The 24,105-nt window shown below is 54.1% G+C and overlaps 1 protein-coding gene across 2 annotated transcripts in view; it reads right to left on the bottom strand.

Annotated features, from left to right (window-relative positions):
• Positions 1 to 24,105, bottom strand: part of PDE2A (phosphodiesterase 2A) — a 361,885-nt gene that overhangs the window by 126,846 nt on the left and 210,934 nt on the right. For both annotated transcript variants that reach the window (XM_073333785.1, XM_073333795.1), the window contains one exon: positions 2,160 to 2,249. In XM_073333785.1, the coding sequence (XP_073189886.1) occupies positions 2,160 to 2,249 (90 nt within the window). The remainder of the gene's footprint in view (positions 1 to 2,159; positions 2,250 to 24,105) is intronic.

Here is a 24,105-nt window from a genome sequence, read left to right as displayed (position 1 = left end):
GCACGAATAGACAATCGGCGGAGAGGGAGAACACACAGATATTATCCCCCGCGCTAATGCTATGATGCCGGGAGATTAGGAACACAAGAGCCCCTGGGAGCGGAGGGGACTTTGCATTGTTGCCCGCTACGCTCTCGGGCGAGCGCACGGGAGACTGCAATTAGCCAACGGCAGCCCAAGAATGATTTCAGGTTCAAAACGACAAAGAGGACCGAAGCGGGCCCATGCGCTTTGTACCCACCAGCTGGCAAAGAGACAGGCCAGTAAAGGGGGTGGCAGGCTCAGCTAACACCAGAGCTGGGGGCAGAAACTGGCCAGCAGGCTCCAAACTGACCTTTCCCAAGGTCTAGAAGGCCTCTGAGCATTGGCCGCACTGCAGAAGGGGAAAGGGGTCTGATGGCGAGGGCATTACCCTGGGAGTCAGGAGAGCTGGGTTCTAGCCCCGTCTCTGCTGCATGACTGTGAGCAAATCATCTCCCGGCTGCTTCCCACCAGCCTTGTCTGTCTATATTGTAAGTTTTTCGAGCAGGGGCTGTCTCCCACTGTGTGTACGTACAGCACCGAGCACAATGAAGCCTGGATCATGTTGGGAGCCTCTAGGCGCTACTGCACTACCCCCCATGGGCCCAGGAGATCCAAGATCTTCTGCCCACGCCAGGCAGGCATGTGTGTGGAGCCGGTGCGGTGGGCTGGCCAGTTGCACACAATGAGGGAGATGTGCTTGCCAAGGTGGGCAGTCTGGAAAAGACATCTCAAATGTACGCAGAGTTGCGGGGCTGGGGAGCTTTTGGTCTCTGTGACCCCAGACAGCACAGTTTACAGGCTGGGACTGGGGCTTGGCGGGACAGCCACTGCGGGGTTGACCCCGGGCGCTGACATGTGCTGCGTCCACCTCAGGAGCTTGCTCGGGGAGGGGATCTCACTGTGGCGCTGTAACAGGGCGCTTACGTCGGCCAGAGACAGATCGGGGCGTTGACTTTGCAACGCAGAGCAGGCCTGAGGGGACTGTGAAGTCCCCTTGTAGGGTGGCACCCCCTTTTGGAGGAGGAGCAACGCAGTGGGGAACCAGGACCCCGGAAGCTAACAGCCGGCACCCGGAGATGCAGCGGGGCTCTCTCCAGTGCCCGTATTTCCCACGCCCCCCATGTTCGATTGTCCCTGGAGTTTTCTTATTCTGGAACAACCCCTGCTGCCCCAACACACAGCGACAGCCGGAGCATGGGGATTCGCTACCCACCGAGCACGCAGGGACCTCCCGAGCAGCGAAGGAGACAGTGACCGATGCAGCGAGCTCCTCCAGGCCCCAGCAGAAAGGCACCGGGATCGGATCCTGGCTCCATGGCTTGTCAGGAATAAAGACGTGGACTGATCCTTGCCTTGGGGGACAGGACACCAGGGCCAGCCCGAGCACGGCTTAGCTCCCACTGAAGTCCAGCGTAAGCAATGCCGAGGCTTGGGGCTGGCTCTCTGCATGTGGGCCCACCCCTCCCGCCCCCACTCCATGTGCAGAATGTGAAATCCTGGAGCCCCAGGCTGCCCCCCTCAGATCACTCGCAAAACCTCAGACATTGCCGGTGTCCTGCAATGGGGCGCGGGCAGAGAGCACACAACTCATGATTTCCTGTCCGGCCAGCCCCTGTCTCCCCTGTGATTCCCGATCCAAGGGCTCAGGTGTAGGTTAAACATCAGCGAGGCCTCACAGGTGATCTGACCTGGCCCTCCCCGGGCGCAGAGGATTGCTGCCTGTGGTATATTTGGTGGGGCTTCGTCTGGTCAGGTTTTGTTAATGCGGTTATACAGAGAGGAAAACTGAGGCGAAGGGCAATCAAGTGCCTTGCCCAAGGCCTCAGGTGGAGTCAGTAGCACAGTGGAGATGAAAACCTAGCCAAAGCCAGGGTCCCAGCCAGCATGTTCACACCATGGCACCAGGAGCCTTTGCCGCATTCAGCAAGCTCCAGATCCCAGTGTGAGGAGGAAACTCTGCCTGTATCGTCCTTAAACCGCACAGCTAAGGACGTTGCACCCAGGACAGTTTAACTCAATAAGTTGCTGCCCTTGTTTCAGAAGGAGGAGCGGGTGATCTTCGCTGCACTTTGAGAGCCCAAAGCAAACAGAGCCACAGACCCCCATCCCCCCAGCCGGAATCCTCCTCTACGTACCACTTTGGGGAGCACGGACGTAATGGCATCTTTGATGACATCCCGGAGGCAGGTGATGTCGATCACGGAGCCCAGACTCAGTAAGGCATCCTGGGAAAGAAGAGAAAACCCATGTGTCAATGGAAAGGTCAGGCTTCTAATGGGCAGCTGCCTGCAGCAGGCATGGCTCTGATACCATGGTAATGGGCACTGCAGAAACCCCCAAGACAGACAGCTCATGAGCAGGAATTGCTAGGTGAGGGTCTCTGGCCTGCGCTAGGCAGGATTATCACAATGGCCCCTTCTGACCTTAAAATCTATGAATCTAGACCCCAGGCAGCACATTGTGCCACGATTACATTCTTTCTAGTTATACTGGTGGGGATTATAAAGCACAATATGAGGGCTAACGCTGGTTGCTTCTCCCCATCTGATCTCAGACTTCCATTTAGATTGAACCTCTAGACCAACACGGGGGAGACAGAATTTTCAGCGGAGCCAGACCTAGGCTGTGGAACTCATTGCCACAAGAGACAAAATCAGTTAAAGGACTCTCTGTGCTCAGAGCTAAAGACAAAACTCACAAGGGAGGCAGTGTTGCCTAGTAGGTAATGCACTGGCTGGGGACTCAGGAGACCTGGGTTCTATTCCTGGCTTTACCACTGACCTGCTGGGTGACTTTTGGGCAAATCATTTTGCCTCTCCATGCCTCAGTTTCCCCAACTGTAAAATGACGATAATGGCATTGATGCCCTCTGTAAAGTGCTTTGAGATCTACAGATTAAAAGTGCTAGATAGGAGCTGGGTATTATTATTATTTCTTAGATCTTCAGTGAGTTCTTCTCTCTCTCTCACACACACATTTAAAACTCTGTCAGCTAATCCAGCCATTTCTTCTACAGGCTGAGAAAGCAGCGAGCTGATTATTTCCATGTTTAAAGAGGCTCAGCGCCTATCGCAACAGGAGCCATATTGTTGTCCTGTTAGAACTGAAGCCCAGAACTGGGTCCGGTTCCACTGTCGGGTCCATGGCCAGGGTCACCTTAACCATAAGGCTCCCAACCTGCCCTTCACTGGGAGCCAGCTAAACCAACGAAAAGATTCCCATCAACTTCGCTGAGCTCCGGCTCTTTCCCTGCCCCTGGGGTCTCCTCTTCCTCACTCCTGTCAAGGCCGGGCACGTGCAGTTCCAAGGCAGCTCCGCCACTGGGCATTTGCCAGTCACCATTTACTGCCTGATTCATCCCCTCCGCGTCCGTCCTCCACGCTTGCAGGGCAGCTGCAGCCAGTGTGAGAAGCTCCGCGCCTTCCCTCCTGACCTTCGAAAGGTCTCCCAGGACAGGACACGCGCGCTGCCTGCCTGCCTTTCTGGTTAGCATCTGGGGGCGATGAGGCACGCCTGTCAGCTGCCCCGAAGCCCTCCTGGGGTCGGACAGGGGTGTGACACAGCCTGGAATCTACCACGTGAACTGGGCCGCTTTCCGGAGAGGCTGGAGCAAGTGGATTCTAATTTAACTGGAAATCCGCCCCCACACGCACTGGGCTGAATCCCCCCCACCCAGGGTAGCTCCCGTGACAGCAGTAGAGTTCTCCCAGGCGACGAACGTGGCCTACTCAGAACCTGTTAGCAAACGTGGTGCCTGCCAAGCCCAGAATGCAAAGAGCCAGTGTGCTACTTGGTTATGAAACAGCTGAGCTAAAGGCTGATCCTAACCTCTACAGAGGAGCAAGCTGAGGCAATGTTATCCACACGGCACCTCTCACCCCAGGATCTCACAGCACTGCCTCAATGGGGAAACTGGGCACAGAGCGGGGCTGCGACGCACCTGAGGCTGCAAAGTGAATCGGTGTCGGAGCTGGGCATTGAACCCAGGTCTCCTGAGCTAATCCTGCTTCTCAGTAAGCACCTCCATTCTGAGGCACAGAAAGACCAGCCTTACAGGGTGGTCGAATTGCTTGGGTGCGCCCAGGAGCTGGGGAAAGTCACCTCCCTCAGCTGCACTGGGGACCAGGCTGTCAGACCGTCCAGCGTGGGGCTAGCTGGGTCTCGTCTGGCACAGCAGACGCTGCGTGTCCAGGGAGCCTTCGCATGACACATCCGTGTGGCTTGTCTCTGCAGCAGGCCTGAGCCACCAGCTTCAGACCTGGATCCAGACTCCCCCTCTAAGCTTGGATCCAGGCCCGTCTCTAATGGGAGAGCTATGCGAGGGCTAGGGGGTCTCTCGAGGTCCCTTCCAGCCCTACGTTTCTACAGCTCTAGGGGACTGTCTCCTGCCATTCCCCAGCACCTGCTGTGCTCCCCCCAGGGCCAGGACCTCCTCTCCCACCGGCGTGGCTGCACCCCACCAATGGGGCTACTCCTGATTTACTTCAGCATCAGAGAGCAGGTTCCGATCATCAGTCTAGGAACTCCGGGTGGGAACAAACCAGAGCTGAAAGCAAATGGTACCAAAGTCCCCCGGGACTCTGCCACATCCAGTTCAATTTTAAAGCGATGGATCCATCCCCTCCCGCTGTGAGCTGGCGAGCCTTCTTGTGACCCCCACCTGTACTGACTTGAGACCTGCGTTACCCAATGGAGTTACTCCTGATATACACTAGTGTAGTGAAGAGCTGGGGCAGGCCGTATACAGCACAGAGGCTAACAGACTCAGCCATCTGTGCAAGTCCCAGCCATGGGCCCTCCATGCGACCTTGGGCAGCTCGCTCAGGTGCCGTGCCTCAGTTTCCCCATTCGTAACGGGGGAGAATGAAGCTGGCCCGCCTCTGGAAAGTGCTTGGCGCGCTGTGGCTGGGAATTCTCCCGTCGGCGGCACACACATGCAGGGATTGTTACAAACACGCCATGCATGCCCCCAGCTCCCTCCCACCATGGGCCAGGGCATGTAAGACCGAGCGGGCACCAGGCACCCCCTACTTCCCACACCCTCCAGGAGGCCAGGCAGCAGGACCTTGGGTCCACACCTCCTCCCCCGATGCATTAGCCAGGGCAGCTTAGCCAGCCAGCTAAACCCCCTGCCCGCAGAGAAGGAGGGGGTCATAGTAGGGGCAGCTGCTTCTTGGGGCCATTGCTGGGGCATTGCATCGCAGACACCACCCTTTGCTCAGGGCTGGGCCCAAAGGCCCAGACAGAAACATGCAGCGATTGGTAATGCTCTGCATGGCGGGATCGGCGCAGCGGGGCGGTGGCAGGCCGGAGAACAACCCAGATCAGGGCTGGGGAGACCCTTCCGGAGGCCGCCCCCTCCTGGAGCGCTGCATCCGAGGGGAACGTGTTTGCTGTGGGCTGTGCAAGGCGCTGAGAGCCGGCTGTGCCATGGGGCCCCTCTTCGCGATGCGTGCTTAACAGTACTTAACGTAGTCATTGAGCCTGGCCAAGGGAAACGGAAACTCCTCCACAGGCCTCTTCAGCTGTGCTCCTAAAAGAACACCACGCGTCCTTGTCAGGTGGGCCAGAGCACAATGCACGTTGCAGGCTCCGTGGGCACCATTCCCAAGGATGCTAAGGCCTCTTGGCACTGCTGTGGAGGTCCAGTCCCCAGCGACACCATGACCGCACTGCACAGAGCCAAGGAGGGCTGGCTGGGGCCCCGAAACAGCCCAGGTGGAACTTAGAGCAGCCTAGCTGAGGAGCACCATGTGTCTTGACCAGCTCCCTTCCACCCCGCCACGCTTCCTCTCCTCACCCCCAACACCGAAGAGGGGGGGCACCGAGGGGGAGGGTGCAGAGCCTGGTTTTGTGTCAGCCGTGGCACACAGCAGGCAGAGCTGGGAGCCTGAGACCATAAAGGACCCTCAAAGGGGATGGGAACACCCCCCCAAGCACGCTGCCTCAACGGGATAGGGGGACTTTAAAGTTCTGGGAGCGTACGTCACTGTGACAATCAGACACCAACTTCCACTGATCCTGGCTAAGCCCTCCCTGAAATGGGGTGGAGCGGAGAGTCACCCGAGTCCCAGTTCGGTGCCTTATCCATTAGCCCGTCTGTCCTGCACCTGGAGAGAGGACACCAGGCCCGGTGGCTCAGAAGTCTGCTCCGCTCTGGCAGTTGCTGCATTAATCCTGAACCGAAACTGCAGGGGGCTTGGAAGGTGGAGCAGGATGTATTTACCCGGAGTCTGCCCTTTCCCTACCCAGCTGTCGTAGCCGGCTCCTGCTCCCCACCCCATGAACACAGCTGTGGAGGGAGGCAGAATCTGGTGGGGCTGGCTGCCATTCTCCGGGATCCGGGCCGGGAGCAGAGCTTGCTGCGGGTGTGAATGCCAGGGGCACATGGCATCCCAAGTGGCAGCCGACAGAGAACCGGCCCGCTGGGCCTTACCTGCCTGGCTCCGGGGCTCTCTGCTGGATCCCACTGCGTTAGAACCAAGGAGCCGGGCTATTTCCCTCTCTGGGTCAGAGCCTTGCTAATGACCTTCAGAAGCCATGGGGGAGAAGGGGCTGCCACCTCTGAAAGCAGACGCCAGCCTGTGCCATCGGGCAAGGGGAGGGAGCGGGCGGGGATGAGGGGAGATGGAGGAGGCCACGTTGCCCGTGCAAAGCCGAGGCTGCAGGGACAGCTGGAGAGGTGGATGCCGCGGCAGCTCGTCCCTCTGGCTCCATCCATCCTGCTCCCCGTGCGTCAAGCTGCTGCTGTTGTTTTTCTCTGGCTGTGACTGATGCGGAGCCTGCTGCCCTCGCCAAATGTCACCGGATGAGCTGGGCCAAATTGGCGGCGCCAGCAGGTTCAAATCACAGCCAGGGAGACAGGGAGAGACAGCTCACACCATGGTGTCACGGAGTCCCTGGGCGATGCTCTGGAACTGCTCCCCATGAAGCCAGGCAGGACTCTGGGGCAGTCGTCTTTCTGTGAACAGCCTGACTGCAGGACACACAGCTCACACAGCTTCCACCTTCCTGGGTCTGACCTCGGAGCATTCAGCATCCTCTGCCCCTCCATGCGCTTCCCACAGCGTCCACCCAGGCGGGACTCCTGGGGAAGCCAGAGGGTCCTGCACCCCAACTTCGCAGTCAGACGGGACTCTCAGCCAGCCAGTAAAACAGAGGTTCATTAGACGACAGGAACATGGTCTAACACAGAGCTTGCAGGTGCAGAGAACAGGACCCCTCAGCTGGGTCCATTTTGGGGGGCAGTGAGCCAGACAACCACGTCTGCCCTTCACTCCATGTCCCAGCCAGCCCCAAACTGAAACTCCCTCCAGCCCCTCCTCCCCTGGGCTTTGTTCCTTTCCCGGGCCAGGAGGTCACCTGATTCCTTTGTTCTCTAACCCTTTAGCTCTCACCTTGCAGGGGGGAAAGACCCAGGCCCTCAGGTGCCAGGAAACAGGGTGTTGGCCATTCTCTGTGTCCAGACCCCTGCACACACCTGCCCTCTAGGGCTCTGCAATGATCATACACCCTTATCCCACCACCTAGATACTTAAGAACTGCATAGGGGAAACTGAGGCACCCCCACACTATTCAGAGGAAACATTAAGAACGGTCCCACTTCGTCACACATGGTGAGACGGGCAGGGGGGAATGGAACAAGTGGGGACGCTGCTAGCAAGCATTCAACAGCTGAAAGTCGGATCTGGTGGGCAAGGCAGTGGATGAAGCCTCAAAAGACCTGGGTTCAACTCCCAGCTGCTCCACAGTCTTCTTGGACAATGGGAAAGTCACTGCATCCCACTATACAAAGCCTGGTAGGGTGAGCGTCCCTTGCTGTGCGTACGTCCAGCACCTGGCAGGGTGAGCATCCCTCGCTGTGCTTATGTCCAGCCTCTGGCACAGTAAGTGTCCCGTGCTGTGCGTACACCCAGCGCCTGGCAGGGTGATCGTCCTTTGCTGTGCGTACGTCCAGCGCCTGGCATGGTGAGCATCCCTTGCTGTGCGTCCGTCTAGCGCTTGGCACAATGGAGCACCCGGGGCAGAATATTACCCTGTAATTGAAATTCAGTGAACAGCTCTGCTGAGGCCCAAGGAGGAACAGAATCCAGCTCGCTCTCCCTCAGCTGTGCTGACTCACTGAACTCAGTGCTGTGACTCTGACAGGCAGGAAAAGCATCTCGGAGGAGTCAGAGGGGCCCTTTGCAGAGCAGAGCAGAGCTTTTCTTTAAACCACTAAATCGTTCCCAGTCCGAGGATCGTACAAACTAGCAGCAAGCCCAAGCCCTTTGCACTGCAGATTGGAGCTGGAGCTCACTCCCAGTGATTAAGCGTGCCAGCCACACTCTGGCTAGTAAAGGTCAGCACAGCCTGCCGAGCGCTCCCCGGGCCATCTGCTCACTAGACAGTGTTTATTCGAGGGATACTTTGACCCTGAGTGTTTTGGCAGCTAGTGTCCTCCCCTGGGGCCAATCGTTCCTCAGTTGATTTTTGCTAAAGTAGGATTTAGGGCTAGCGCTTTACATCTTTGAGGGGCAAGATACAGAGGGTCCATGCCTTTGCTTGTAGGGCGCGGTTCTCCCCTGCTACATACCAGTGGTCAGTGCTCGCACCCGCCTGTCCCGAATTTTTACAAGCTGAGCCCCCTACAGCCCCATTGTGCACTGGTGAGGGTCCACCCTTAGGCCCTGAAGTGCAATAGTTAACCGACATTTCAAATGCCCTCATTGCCGTCTGCGTTAGCGTCCACTGAAATGCGCAGGGCAACACTCACCAAGGAGCTTCTGTTTCAGGCTCTCTGCAAACTCAGGCAGGCAGTGCTAAGCCAGTTACATGTGGGTCACAACCAGAAGGATCTCTCTGAAACCATAACACTGAGAAATGTCCTAGCTTATTTTAATGAAAGCTGAGAGTCTGGAGAACAACTGAGGCCTGTCTCCCACCCCAAATTCCTTCAGGGGCGTGCCACACATTTTGAGAAGCAATACCTTGCACTGTTTATATTGGGCCACCTCCTGAAATCATTACTCAGTCAAAACTCTCCCAACTCTAACCACGGTGGTGGAAAACCAAAACGAGGCGAGGATCAACACACGCAAGTTTGGCCCCTCAGTAAGCGTTTACATGAGCGTGACTTCCTTGCTTCCCCTTCCTCACTCCTCAGACTCCCCCAACGGTAACAAAACTCAGGAGAGAGAGAGCACAGGTCTAGATCAGTAGCAACCAGACAGATCACCAAACCAGCTATTGGAACTGGCAATCACACGGTACCTTTGGCAGGGACACCAAGGATTGACGGAAACATAACTGCTGTCCCTCCACTCCACACCGTGCCCACCCAGAGCAGGGTGGTGGTGAGCAGGGAGAGAGATCGCATTGCCCTGCTCCAGAAGCACATGCTCTTGCCAGCTAAAAGGATGATCTTTACTAACTCATTTCTCCTGACAGTATAAGGCTCATGACACACAGTTCTGAGATCATCCTGCTGAGGGCGCACACAAGTCCAAAGGTAGGGAGGGTTGTGTGCGCGCCACTATCCCCCATTGGGTGGCTTCAGAGCTGCTCAACTGGGGCCTTTGATTGCGGGGGTGTGGGCATGTCTTTTGCTGTGATTGGTGCAAAGCCGGTATGTGTCCTGGGCTCTGGCTGATGGGATGGATGTCAATGCATTGGAGGGGAGAAGAGGTGCTTTGGAACATCCGGGTGGCCTGTGTTGTGATTGGATGGCTGTTGGGTTTTCCTGTGCTGTGATTGGAGGGATGACTTTCAGTGCTTGACAATGGGAGGAGGCGGGGAGTAAATAGTTAGAATGTGGGTGTGACCTGTTCCGCGATTGGTGAAATTCTTTAAGGTCCTCTGCTCTGATTGGTGGAGTGGTGGGCGTCCTCTGCTCTGATTGGTGGAGTGGTGGGCGTCCTCTGCTCTGATTGGTGGGAAGTTGGGTGTCCTCTGCTCTGATTGGCGGGATATCTGTGTCCTCTGCACTGATTGATGGTGTGTAGGTGCGTCCTTTGCTGTGAGTGGTTGGGATGGGTCCAAAGCTCTGGAACAAATGTCCCTTTGGGCTCTTGCGTCAGCTTGTTGCAGGCAGTTCATTTACTGCCCAACTCTGAAACTGCGTCTCTTTCTCACTCTCTTTGATAGCCTGGCCCTGGGCTACAACTGTCCCATTGGACTGTAACAGCCGAGCCTCTCAAAGCCTGCCCCAATCGACGCAGGCGCCTGCCCTTGCACCGCCTATAGTCATCCAAACCCTGCGTGCTGCACCGCCAACCTCGGGATGGCATCTCCTCTCCGCACCAATACAGCCTGATGGGAGACCGACTCACTCGGAAAACCACATGCACGGATGCACACAGACCCTGCTGTGCCCGAGCAGGTCAGACGGGTGGCTCACAACAACTTGTGCTACAAAGGAAGGAGAGGCGATTCTAAAAGGTGTTGCAGAAGGTCTACGATGCTGCATGTGAGGGACAGAAATTCCTTCCTGACCCCCGCACTAACTCACTCGTGCCCTGAAGCATGAGAGTGAGCGTAAGCAAATGTAACCACAGAACAATCATAACCTTTCTCTGGCCGAAAATCAATGGAGCTACCCCAGGGATCAATTAGCCCCATGAATTGTACCTTGAGAGCCCATTTAAAGTCAGTACAATCACATGGTCTGCTGTATTTCTAGTAACAAACCCATGGTTAGCTAGGATTTAACAGGTGCCATTATGCTGCATATGACATCCACTTAGAACTCAATGGCCGCTGCAGGGAAAGAACTATAGGAGAATTGCCATTAGCAATCAGCAGTAGAGGGCCTATGACACACAGTGGAGCCATTCTGATTTCATCCAGTAGACAGCAGCGGCCTGCTCAAATAATGCACAAACAATATTTTACCTCGTTACACCCACATCTCCCTGCACCTGACTAGCCTACAAGTACCTCTCCATCTGGGTGCCTACGTAGTGTATTCGGATCTTCTATGCACTGCTAATTTACCGCCAGTGCTGACGGCAGAGCATACAGGAAGCAGCGTCTCTGGCCGTTTTGCCATCAAACTTTCCAAGCTGGGTTTCATGCATCGGCCTGGGCTTGATTTATTTACTCCTTTGCCTCGCTGTCAATTCCTTTGCATTACTAACGATGCCTTTCACCGCTGCTGCTTTCTGGGACCTCGAGATCACAAGCAAATGCGGAATTTTAAACAGAACACGCAGCTTGCTGAGCTGGAACCAGCTCCCGCATAAATCGCGGCTTTTCAAAACTGACCTCCGGCCCAGCCAGAGTGTTTGCTTTTAGCGACTGTCATCCTGGCTTGACGGACTCCGGGGACAGAAATCCTGACCAGGTACAGCACAAGCTCCTCCCGTGGCCCCAGCCATATGCCATCAGGCTCGGCCTGGAGAGAGCTGCCATGAGCCGGAATTGGCTGATGCCCTCGGGCAGCTGGTGAGCTGCTCCGATGTCCCTAACGGATGGGGAAGTGGATGGGGAGCCTCGTCCAGGACTGCCACATCCAGTCCAGCATGTAATGGTGACACCGGCCAGCACGGCCGGCGCCAGCCAGGGAGCTAGAGAGAACCACTGGGAGTCATGACGGCGGAGTCCCAACTCCCCTCCCCGACGAGGGACGTTACAGAAGCCACCACTTTGGGCCTCCCCAGTGACAGGCGCTTCCTAACTTCCCTGGGAAGGCTGTGGTGCTGCCCGCGGGCCAGATTACCCTGCCCTGCCCCCACACACTGCCCCCGCTGCATCCCTGTCTTGGGGCTTTTCCCCTGGGGGCAGCAGCTGTAGACTGCAGCTCAGACTCCACTTCCCTGCCAGGAGCAGCTATGGAGGGGGGTTCACTAAAGCAGCCCATCCCCCTCATTCCGAGCTTTGCTTTCCCCCCACCTATTCCCTCTCTAAGCCTCCCATGTGGGTTGGCCACCAGCAGGGACACTGAAGCTCCCTTGCAAACTTTCCCCCTTGGCCAGGTGCGTGCCTAGTTTGAGTCTAACCTGAAAAATTCGTTCAGCTGCAGCCCACTTCCCCCTTCTCGCTGCATGGGAGGACCTTAATGGGAATAATCGGTGCCTGTTGGCTATAGACCGTCCTTTCCCCTGCTGGCAGGGAGTCTGGTCCCTTTGCACGATGGCACTATCTAGAGATAGCTGGGTCTATCAAAGCCAAAAGCAGCAGGCAGGTGAAAGGAGAGACACAGATGGGAATCTCAGACCAGGGAGGATCCACTGAGTCGCCAGCCAGGAGTTCCCCTGGCTACCAATGCCTGGGCTGGATTTGAATGAACTTCAAGAGCGCTGAGCCTGAGAAAATATCACGCCAAGACGAGCTAGAATGAAAGCAGCGCGCCCCCTGACCAGGCCCCGCTGACTCAGGCTGATCCAAGGAGGGAGAGAGATTTTATCGCTTCGATATTTGCAGCTGAAAGAGTCAATCGGGACCGTTTCCAAAGCCGCGGCCTCCCGGCCACCACGTTAAAGGTTAGTCAAACCGACCCATGCGCGGACGCATGCGCACGTAGGCTTCTGCATCTCGGAGGCACGGGGATGACTCGGGGGAAATTCACCCAGCACCGCATAAGCAACACAACCAGGAGCTCATGACAACCTGGATCCTGCCGGGACGGCCCTGGGGCCGCCCGTAAGCAGCGGCGGATTAAGGTTGGTCAGGAGAACTCGCCCAGTCGAGGCCCACTTTTTGAAACGGGTCCAGCAGGTCCCTAAATCATGCTCAGGTTTTAAACGGACAGTCGTTCTATCAGGCCGGATCCTCAGCGGCTCTAGGTTGGCGTTGGCCCCCTGACTTCACTGGAACGACTCTCACTGGGACCCGGGAGGACGTAGCCCAGTCTACGCAGACACCATGTATTGGAGGGCGGGGCTAGACCCATCAGGTTAGAGTGCCCTCTAGTGGTAGTTCTGGTTACAGTTCCGCTTGATACAGGAAACGTCGACAGGGCCCTACCCAAGCCGCTTCACGAGGAGTTGGGCGTGGCACGCCAGCGAGGGGTGGACCGCTAGCAGTGTATCAGTCTTCCTTTAGGAAATACCCTAAGTCCAAAATGTATACCATAAAGCGAGCAGGGGGCACAACTTGCTCTTCATTACACTGGTGTAAATCTGGCGGGTCCTCACGGACATGGATGGATTTACCCCGGTATCTCTGAGAGCTGAATTTGGCCCCAACCTTGGAAATAAATGAGTGGCTCTGGGGAGCCACGGGCCGGTGTCGCACGGACCCTTTGCAGGGGGTTGTGACAACGCGGAGCTCCCCGGGATGTGCGGCCACCGGGTCCTTTACTCAGAGACAGGGCTCCCCCAACCCTTGCACAAACGTCCAGTCATTCCTGAAGCACAAACACCCCCTCCTTCTGCGCCCCGCAGCGAGATCCACACTGAAAAGCCCTGGACAGCAGAGACCACAACTGAGTTGCTCATTGACTGGCTCCCTTCTTGGTGAGCTTAGCAGGCCAGGGCTAGGACACTGAACAACCCCTAGTGTAGAACTGATCAATGAAATTGTTTTTAATTGTTCACTTTATTACTATAAAGCAAAGTTTTATGAATGAAACAACATTCATTCATAAAACCGGTTACCCCAATAACTGGCTAATTGAGTTTCACCAGTTGCTATTTAAATCATTGAAACTTGCACTGTTTCAACATTGTAACTTCTGCTCACTGTTTGTCATTCATTATACTTGTCAATATTGTAACTTCTGTTCCCTGTTTGCCATTCCTTACACTTCTCCATGTTGTAACTCAAACTCCATTTTAACTTGTCCCAAACTCCATTTTAAAATGCTCACTCCATTTTGTAAAAGCTTGCTGCAACCTTCATTTTTGCAAAACCCTGCTGTAATCTGATTCGTGTAGTTTAGATGTGTGAATGTGGCATGGGTGGATGATGGACTCAACCTCCAGCCCCAGCCTGCCCTGATGAAATAAAATGTAAACACCAAGGGCTGAAGATGCAGACATCAGCCCTGACAAAGCAAGAAGAGTCCACCCTCAAAAGAAAAGAACAAAAGTACAACTGAAGAAACATCAAAGCCAGGTCCTAGGCTGAAAGTCATGTCTGCAACTGATGGGTGATCAATCACACCGGACCCAGAGGCAGCCCGACACAGCAAGACCTGTAGACTCTGGATTCAAACTAAAGCCTACAAAAAGGGTGGGTGAGATGGCAGACTTTGGAGGGTAACATTCTGCTGCCAACATGGAAGGGCATCGGTGCATGTCCAACAGAGACCCAGCTCTTCCTTGTGCCGGGCTTTCCTGGCCAGCTAGCTGCCACAAGCGACAAACCCAAGCCACGAACTCAAGCTACATTCAGGACTGGTAACTATACAGCAGCTGCAGAACCTGTGCGTGTGTATGAACGAACCTGTGAATGAATGTGAAACTGAATGAAATATTAGAGCTAGAACTGATTGCCTACTACGCTTCCTTTTGTATTCACAATAAATGTGACATTTTGTCTTACCCCCTTTAATAAGTTCCTGCTGGTTTTTATTTTATTGGTATGACACTAGCGGTGGGGTCCCTCCAGAGCAGGGCTGAGGCCCATCACCACAACCCCCCAGTAGACCTGCTGTGATGGTGCTGACATAATCTGGGACCGTATAGATCATTGTTGCAACCAAAGTCCTGTGGTGGCACCAAATCTTGTATAAAGGGGATCAAACGAGGTGTCTAAGACAAGGTTATGGTTTGCTGGTTATGATTATGCTGTCTGTATGTGTGTATCATTTTTGTAGTTGAAGTTACGAATATTGGCTCTATCCTGTCTGTAGTTCAAACTTATGCTATGCTTCTGGGTGACACCCCCGACAAGTTGGTGTCAGCTCTGCCTAGGCTGTTTGATGGCCCATTAAGGACCATCAGCGATACAACTGACCCACTGAAAGAAGGCAGACACGCCTTGGGACTCAGCAAGGTGTGCAGGGACCTGCCTATGGACAGAACTCTAAGGTTTTTCCAGGCCATGGGATGGGAAGCTTGTCCTTGGGACAAAGAAAGACAGACCACATGGCAAGAGACTATAAAAACCTGCTGCAGCTCCTCCATCTTGTCTTCAGTCCTGCTTCTTACCTCTGGAGGGACTTTGCTACACTGAAGCTTTAAATGAAGGACTGAAAGACCCACCCAGCTGTGGATGGACTCCAGAGACTTGATTTGAACCTGCAGTTTATTCCATCACTGCTACAAGCCTGAACCAAGAACTTGGCTATCACTGGATGTAATTGATTCCATTTAACCAATTCTAGTTCTCATCTATATCTTTTTCCTTTTATGAATAAACCTTTAGATTTTAGATTCTAAAGGATTGGCAACAGCGTGATTTGTGGGTAAGATCTGATTTGTATATTGACCTGGGTCTGGGGCTTGGTCCTCTGGGATTGGGAAAACTATTTTTCTTTTACTGGGGTGTTGGTTTTCATAACCATTCGTCCCCGTAACGAGTGGCCCTGGTGGTGATACTGGGAAACTGGAGTGTCTAAGGGAATTGCTTGTGTGACTTGTGGTTAGCCAGTGGGGTAAAACCAAAGTCCTCTCTGTCTGGCTGGTTTGGTTTGCCTTGGTGTGCATAGAAACCCCAGCCTTGGGCAGTAACTGCCCTGCTCTCAGCAATTTGTCCTGAATTGGCACTCTCAGTTGGGTCTCACCAGAACCAGCATCATTACACCTGCTCTCCAGGCCTGGTGACCCAGCATCTGATCCCAGCACTGAGTTTGCTCACACATTCCCTGGTTGTCTCATGGCACCAGCCCGTGGCCCTGACAGGGACAAGGGCTTCTTCATGCTAGGAGTATATTTAAAGAGCTTCAAACCGGTGAGCCTTCGGTCCTGGCCACCTACTCACCATTTCGAAGTGAATGACACAGGTGATGCGAGGATGTTCCAGGCGCCAATGCGGATGGGAGGGGGAGCAGGCAATTGGAACTTCAGCTCCTGAGTCTACTGGGCGACCTTGGGCAAGTCACATCCTCACTCTGTGCCTCAGTTTCCCCTTCCCTTTGTCTGTTTTGTCTATTTAGCTCTTTGAGGCAGGGACTGACTCTCTGTGTGTGCCTGCACAAAGCCTAACACAATGGGACCCTGGTCCTGGTTGAAGACTTTGGGTACTTCAGGGATACACATAATGTCTCCCCCCTCAGCCAAAATAAGGCAGGAGAAGCCATGGGGAGTATGTGGGAAACAAAGCAGTGTGGGCCTCTGGCTCCAGCAGTGAATGCGTTTGGCAGACGGTCCCTTTCCCACATCCCCACTGGCCTGAGATGTAGAGCGCCAGCCGGATCCCTTTCTCACGCTGGCACTGGGGACTGAGATTTTGCTTCCAACAAACTCCTGCTTCCTCTCGCTCATTGTTCACTCCCTACTGTTTGCTGTCAGGTAAAACAGAGGCTTATGGGGTGGAATAGAAGCCTGGAATCCCATCAACGCCCTCTTTTCACTAGTTCTGCCTGGCAGCTCTGCTCTGCTGCTGACAGCTTCTTGGCAAGGAGGTTGCATGCGTGTGTGCTGGCTGCAGAGAGGCGCAGCAGCCCTGAGAACCGCAGCCAGCAGACTCTGTCCTACATGCTTGACTGCTCCGGCTTCGCCACGCACCCCGTCCTGCAGCAAAGGGTTAGAATCCACGGCCCTGAGGCCGTCCTCCCGCCAGCACAATAGCCGTGACTCGCCGGAGTCCAGCAAGGGCTGAGTTCGGACGGTCAGGCTGCCTGCTGTGGCTTGTGACCGTGAATGCCAACGTCAGGGCAGACTGGCAAGAAGCAGAGCAAAACCCCCAAACTAGTCAGCTGGCGACTATCTAATTAGAAAATGTACAAGTAGCAAGTGTGAACCCCTCAAGCACTGTAACAGCCTCACCATGGCATCAAACATCCCCCGGGGCACGCCGGCCAGTCTCGCCACCAATCTGTGCCAGCTGGTCCCTCACGCCACAAATCACACCAGTATTCCGGTTACTCCCAGTCCCAAAGCACCAGTCACTCCCCCCAGGTCAGGGGTACCCCAGAGCTCTCCCCAAAGACAGTGCTTGGAGCTAATCCTGTAACAAACTGACCAAAGGTTCATTAACCAGGAAAAAGCAACAAGAGCTTTATTTACAAGGTTAAAGCCAGGGCAGATCCAGCTGAGAATGAGATACAGTCTCAGGTTCCAAAAGCCGAGAGTAGCTTCTCTAATATGTATGGTCTGTCCATTAGGGCTAACCCAAGTCCCAAGCTAAATAGCTGGGGACTCCTTGCTTATGCTTAGAAATCCTCACCCCCGCCCCAGAGTCCAAACGCCTTTTCACATGAGTGAGGAGGGCAAACAACAAGGTCCTTCTCCTCTGATGTTACACAATGGCTCATTTGATTTCAATGGACCCTTTGGATTTTTACAGTAATTCATGCTTTTTCCCCGTTAGTGAGTTACACAGTCACAGGGGTTTATGATGCTATGGCTCTGTAACTTGGGGTACAGATAGGTGAGATCTGCAGCGTCCTATTCGCAAGGTTTAAACACTCAGCACATTCTTATCAACAGAACAGCTGTTTTAACAATGCTAACACACAGGTGAGCCAGACGGGTTGCCAGCTTTGCATCTGTCAGCATTCAGTGAGGCCTAGGGGCCTTGGCATAAGCTGGCACCTGGCCTGGCAGTGTCACAAGGGCGAACGAGGAGCTCTTGAGGCGTTTCTCCTCCCATCCCCATTCCTTTTGCTAATGACAGAGATGGATTCGCTATCTCAGAGCTCCACTCACAGCCTGCTGGACTCAATGGGATTCTCTCTGCCCACTGGGCTTTGGATCAGGCCCTCAGTGTCCATAGTTCAGCACCACGGAGAGCACCGCTGTCTGGAAGGGCCTGATCCTTTGTGGTGCCAAGTGCCTCCTGGAAAGGGCAACCCTCTCCCAACTCCCGCTGCCCTCTCCAGAAACGATCATGTGACACCTTGTCGGACAGAGCCCTAAACCCCCTCTGCCACTCCTCTTCCCCCATGCCCCACCCCGTCTCAGACAACTGGGACCCCAGGCCATGGCAGCAGCAGGAACCTAAAACACAGCGGGCTGGCAAACCCTACCAGCCACCCAGGCTCCGACTCACAATGCTCCTATCTGATCCGGCTCCACGCAGCAAAACAAATCTCTGCATGCTGCCACCTTGCAAATATCACACGAAGCTGGGGCTTGCGGGAACTGGGGTTTGAAGGATTTGGCTCGCTAACGAGCCTGTCCCCCAATCCCACCAGCTGCTGGCTTTTAATAGCTTTGTCCATAGTTTGGCCACTGCACGGACCTTGGTGAGATGTCCCCAGGGGCAGCACAGTGCGAGTAGGTGATACATTCCCATCCCAGGGCTCTGTCCCTAAATTCACCACTGCAAAGCACAGCCCTAGGGCAGGCCAGGCCAGGACCCGTCCCCTTATATGGAAGCCACACCCCTCCCCTGCTTTTGGAGACACAAAAGGCCATGCTGCCAAGAGGAAAGGGATATTCATTGTAACAGCCAGTCCTGAAATTGACACTCAACAGCAGCCAAACCTGGCCCAGCTAGTATTATTCATTACTCAAGGCAGGCAAGCCCAAAGCAGACTGCAAAGAGTTACAAAGAGACCTCGCTAAACTGGGTGACTGGGCAACAAAACGGCAGATAGAAAAGGAGTACTTGTGGCACCTTAGAGACTAACCAATTTATTTGAGCATGAGCTTTCGTGAACTACAGCTCACTTCATTGGATGCATGCATCTGATGAAGTGAGCTGTAGCTCACGAAAGCTTATGCTCAAATAAATTGGTTAGTCTCTAAGGTGCCACAAGTCCTCCTGTTCTTTTTGCGAATACAGACTAACACGGCTGTTACTCTGAAACGGCAGATGAAATTCAGTGTTGATAAATGCAAAGTAATGCACATTAGAAAACATAATCCCAACTATACAGATAAAATGATGGGGTCTAAATTAGCTGTTTCCACTCAAGAAAGAGATCTTGGAGTCACTGTGGAGAGTTCTCTGAAAACATCCACTCAGTATGCAGCTGCAGTCAAAAAAGTGAACTGAATGATAGGAACGATAGGAAAGGAACAGATAATAAGACAGAAAATATCATATTGCTTCTATATAAATCCATGATACATCTTGAACACTGTGTGCAGATCAGGTTGTCCATTTCATAAAAGATATACTAGAATTGGAACAAGTACAGAGATGGGCAACAAAAATGATTAGGGGTGTGGAACAGCTTCCATCTGAGGAGAGATTCAAAAGACTGGGACCGTTCAGCTTAGAAAAGTGATAACTGAGGGAGAAGCCTATAAAACCATGAATGGTGAGGAGAAAACGAATAAGAAAATGTTATTTACCCCTTCACATGGCACAAAAACCAGGGGTCATGCAATGAAATTAATAGACAGCAGATTTTTAAAATAAACACAAGGAAGTTCTTCTTCATGCAATGCACAGGCAACCTGTGGAACTCATTGCCAGGGGATGTTGTGAAGTATAGTGGGGTTCAAAAATGAATTAGATAAGATAATGGAGATGAGGTCCATCAATGGCTATTAGCCCATATGGTCAGGGATGCAACCCTATGATCTGGTGTCCCTAAACCTCTGATTTCTGGAAGCTGGGAATGGGCGATAGGGGATGGATCACTCAATAAACTGCCCTGTTCTCTTCATTTTCTGAAGCATTTGGCAACAGCTACTGTCGGAAGACAGGGTACTGGGCTAGCTGGACCATTGGTCTGACCCAGTGTGGCCCTTTTCATGTTCCTACTATATGTGTTATGGTAGCACTTAGAAGCCCCAACTGTTACCAGGGCCCCATTGTGCACTGTACAGACACAAGGTGAGAGACAGTCCCCACCCTTTAGAGTGTGCAATCTGCATCTAGAGCCAGACAAGACGGAGACAGGGTGGGGGGAAAGGAAGTGTCACTGTCCCCATTTTACAGATGGAGCACTGAGGCGCGGAATGAAGTGATCCACACAGGAAGACTACCACAGAGCAGAGAATTGACGCCAGATCCCCTGAGTCCCACTCCAGTGCGTTAACGATGAGATCATCCTGCATCCTAGGAGGTTGCCCCTCTATCGAGCATGTGCAGATTCTCAGGAAGGTGTCTTTACATTGTGATTTAGTTACAATACCTCGCCCCGGTGAGGTTCGTCAGTCCCCTTAACCCAGAAAGTGACTCAGGTGGACATTTCAAAATCACTCAAGTACCATCGACTTTCTCTAGGCCAGGACCTGTGTCCCTGCCCCCGCGCCACCCCTTCACCTGAGTCCCCGCCCCCACACTGCCCTTCTTCCCGAGGCCCCACCCACATCACTGCCCCTTCCCCTGAGTCTCTGCCCCCACACTGCCCTTTTCCCCAGGGCCCCACCCCCATGCCACCCCTTCCTGAGTCCCCACCCCCACACTGCCCTTCTCCCCGAGGCCCCACCCACATCACTGCCCCTTCCCCTGAGTCTCCGCCCCCACACTGCCCTTTTCCCCGAGGCCCCTCTCCTCACACCGCCCCTTCCCCTGAGTCCCCGCCCCTGCACTGCCCTTCTTCGCGAGGCCCTGCCCTCACACCGCCAATTTGCCCCCAAAGTCCCACCCTCGCACCACCCCTTCCTCCGAGGCCCCACCCCATGCTGCTCTTCCCCTCCAAAACCCCACCCCCCCGCTCACTCTTCTCCGTTCCCTCCCTGCTCCCTTCGCTCGCTGTTACCACCGGTAAAAACGGGGAGGGCACAGCTGCTCTGGGTGCCCTGTTCTAGGCTCTGAAATCACGTAGGTACTTTGGAAACGTCGACCCTGAGGGACGTGCCCCAGGTCAGACTGAACCAACGAGGCAGCAGGAGAACCCAGGAGTCCTGGCACGTCCCATCTATCCACCCCAAGAAGCCTGTCCAAAGGTGAGTTGGCAAGGGGGTGTGCCTTTCCCTTGGCTAACCCAAAATCTCCCTGAAGGAAAGGAGCTTTCATGATACAATGGGGAAGGGAATTGTCTGCCTCCTGAGAACAATGCCTCTGTCTATTTTAAACTCGTTCTTTTTTCTTTTTTAGGACAGGAACCCTATCCTGGAGCAGCAAGCTTTTCCTGTGAAGGGCGCTCTGATTTTTTCCACTGAGAGAGGCACAGCCTACCTTCCCCATCAGCTAAACCAGTGGCCTAGATTTAGGAAACAGGCCTCTGATGTCGCCACTCTGGCATCGAGCTAAAATTTTAGCCATCGGGAGGCATAGGGAAAAGTTTGAGAAAAGTCATCTCCTCCTTCAGAGACACTCCCAGGCAAAGCTCGACAGGTCCAGCCACTTCAGCTGTGCCCGCTCCTTGCAGAGGTAAAACTAATAAAAACTGCAACTTGTCTTTTACCTTGTTCTCATCGATCATGCCCGCTTCCTTCCTGCCCCCTGACAATTTAATCAGGAATGGAAGGATGGCCTAGTGGCTAAGGCATTTGACTGGGCTTACGGCAACCTGCGTTTGGTTCCCAGATCTGCTACAGACTTTCTGTGCAAGTCACTCAGGCCGTCTGAGCCTCAGTTTCCCCATCCACAAAACAGAGTAATAATGCTCCCCTATCTCACTGACGGTAGTTTCATTAACCTGGCTGCAAACCAGTTTAACCAGCTCATGCAGTACAATAGGATCCTTCAGTGGCACAGGGCTTGTGTAAGGGCTCGTGACAATAACCCCTCACTGCTGCCATGGTACAGGCTAAAGGGGACATGACCAGGATATCTTGGTACAACATCAATCCTTGGCCTCCTGTGGCTGTTCCACCCAGAGGTAAATTAGAGCAGCCTCGAGGCTGCTCTAACATAGTGCATGAAAGTCGGTCTGCAAGCTCAAGCAGTGAAGAGGGGACTTATGCACTCATGTACCCCTCCTTATGCTCTGTGAGGTTGCTGACGCACCCCAAAACTGACCCATGGTGTAATGATTAAAGACACCGCCTTCTACCAGAGCTCTCAAAACCCAGGCAGTGAAACCTACCGGAGCTCTCAAAACCCAGGCAGTGAAACCTACCAGAGCTCTCAAAACCCAGGCATGCCTCCACCCAGTGCGGAATCTCCCCCGAGGGAAGGGAAAATGGGAATGTTGCAGAACTTCAACCCTTTACAAATCCAGTTCTGGCTTTGATCAAACTTCGCAGGGCCAGGGAGGAGATGGGAGGTTGGAAATGGATGTTGGCGGGGGTCTTTCAGGGGGATTCGTGGAAGCTGAAACAAGTTCTTATACTTATAATGGCCTGCTAACATCATCCTTACCCTGGGCGTGTCTGCCATTCCCCAGGCCCCAAGTGGGTCTACTCCTGGCTCTGCAGGCAAGTCACACCCCTGCCTTGTGCCTCAGTTTCCCCATCTATAAAATGGAAATATTGATCCTGACTGCCCCTCCACCTGCTTTGTTAAAGTGTTGCTTTAGAAAGAAGCACTAATGTACGAGCGAGGGATGATGCTGATTATTTAAAGGTTCTTCAGAAATGTGAATGAGACACAAAAATGAGGTGGCCCAGAGGACTTGGGATCGTTAAAGAATCCGTTATTCTGTTGCAACTCTCACAGCAAGCTAAATGCCACACCCTGCCCAAACACTAAGGAAGAGCCGTCCCCCCGCCCCACGGAGCGTACGCTGGCCCTGTGACCTGCATAAGGACATTTGCCCTGGTGGCCTCGCCGGGCTCCAACACTATTCCACCTCTCTGAGCCCCTGAAGTCTAAATGAGCTGTGGCATTCTCCTTCCCTTTCTGCCTCTTGAACTGCCAGGATGATCACTGCGCACTGTTAGCTGCTGCAGTCCACCCCAGAGATAGCCGCATTTTGCTGATGGGTAACATGATTCCTGTGCATGTTGTTTGGGATGAAAGCTGCTATGGAAAGGACAAGTGAGGCCCAAACAAGCCCTTCCCAATATGAGCTGGATCCAGGCTCGGACTTGTCTCCATGAGAAGCATCCGGTTATCAGGGTCTGAAACGGATCAGGGCAGGCTCAGCAGTGAGGTTCCCTAGTCTGGACATATGGAGAGAGAAACCTTCTCTGGGGATATTTTGGTCCAAGATCAGAGCCTATGAATTCTAATGAAAACATGGCCCCTCGAACTTGGACCTGACAGCAAATCCGGCAGCTCAAACCAGCCCTGTTCTCCTGCTCCGGGGCTTTGCCCTGCCACAGAGCATCATCGGTGCAAGGCCGCAGAGTGTACTGGAGCACTGAGGCTGCTTGCAAAGTGGAGCGAGAATAGCTCCTTGGCTCTCTGCTGCATTATTACTGTAGCAACTGAGTCACTGGGGCCTTGTGTACTTCAGAGTGAAGCCGAGACGATCTCGGGCTGGGTTATGAGCTCCACTCCGGAACTCGGTAGGAAAACAAATGGAACAGAAATGTGACAATGAAAATATTACGGGAGCAGCTGGAGGCCTCAACTGAGATAGGGGTTGCCCTGGTGCCAGGCAGTGCACAGACCCCCACCGAGATCAGCTTCTCTCCGCCCCCGCCCCCCCCCGGTGCCAGGCAATGCACAGACCCCCCACCGAGATCAGCCCCCCAACCGGTGCCAGGTGCTGCACAGATGCCCACCGAGATCAGTCCCTCCCCCACATTGGGTCCTGACAAGACCGCCACTGAGATCAGCCCCTTCCCACCCCCTGCGCTGCACAGACCCCCACTGAGACCTGCCCCTCCCCACTCCCCATGCCAGACACTGCATAGACCCCACCAAGATCAGGTACCTCCTTAGGCCAGGTGCCACACAGGCCCCCAACGAGATCAGGGCCCCCGCTGTGCCAGGGGCTGCCCAGACCCCGGCTGAGATCAGGGCCCTGTCACACTGACAGACCAGTGTCTGTTCATGCCAAGGCCCTTCCGTCTCAACTGAACCCTGACAAATACAGAGCTGGAATCAGGCTGGTTCCCCTGGGTGCTGGTATTGTTAAAACAGGCAGTCGAGTGATAAGACTGTGGTTAGCGTTTAGACTTTATAAAATGCTGGCGATTGCTACCAGCATTGATCTCACTTATAACCTCTACATCCCAGGCTAGAAGTGTTTGCATTGTAACCCTCTGTCCCCGTGTACATCACCAGCCCGGAGAAAGACCTTCGCGAGTGAGACAT

Source organism: Lepidochelys kempii, chromosome 1 (assembly GCF_965140265.1).
Source record: "Lepidochelys kempii isolate rLepKem1 chromosome 1, rLepKem1.hap2, whole genome shotgun sequence".
NCBI lineage: Eukaryota > Metazoa > Chordata > Testudines > Cheloniidae > Lepidochelys > Lepidochelys kempii.
The sequence above is the reverse complement of the archived record's forward strand: the minus strand, read 5'-3'. Positions and strand labels throughout refer to the sequence as shown.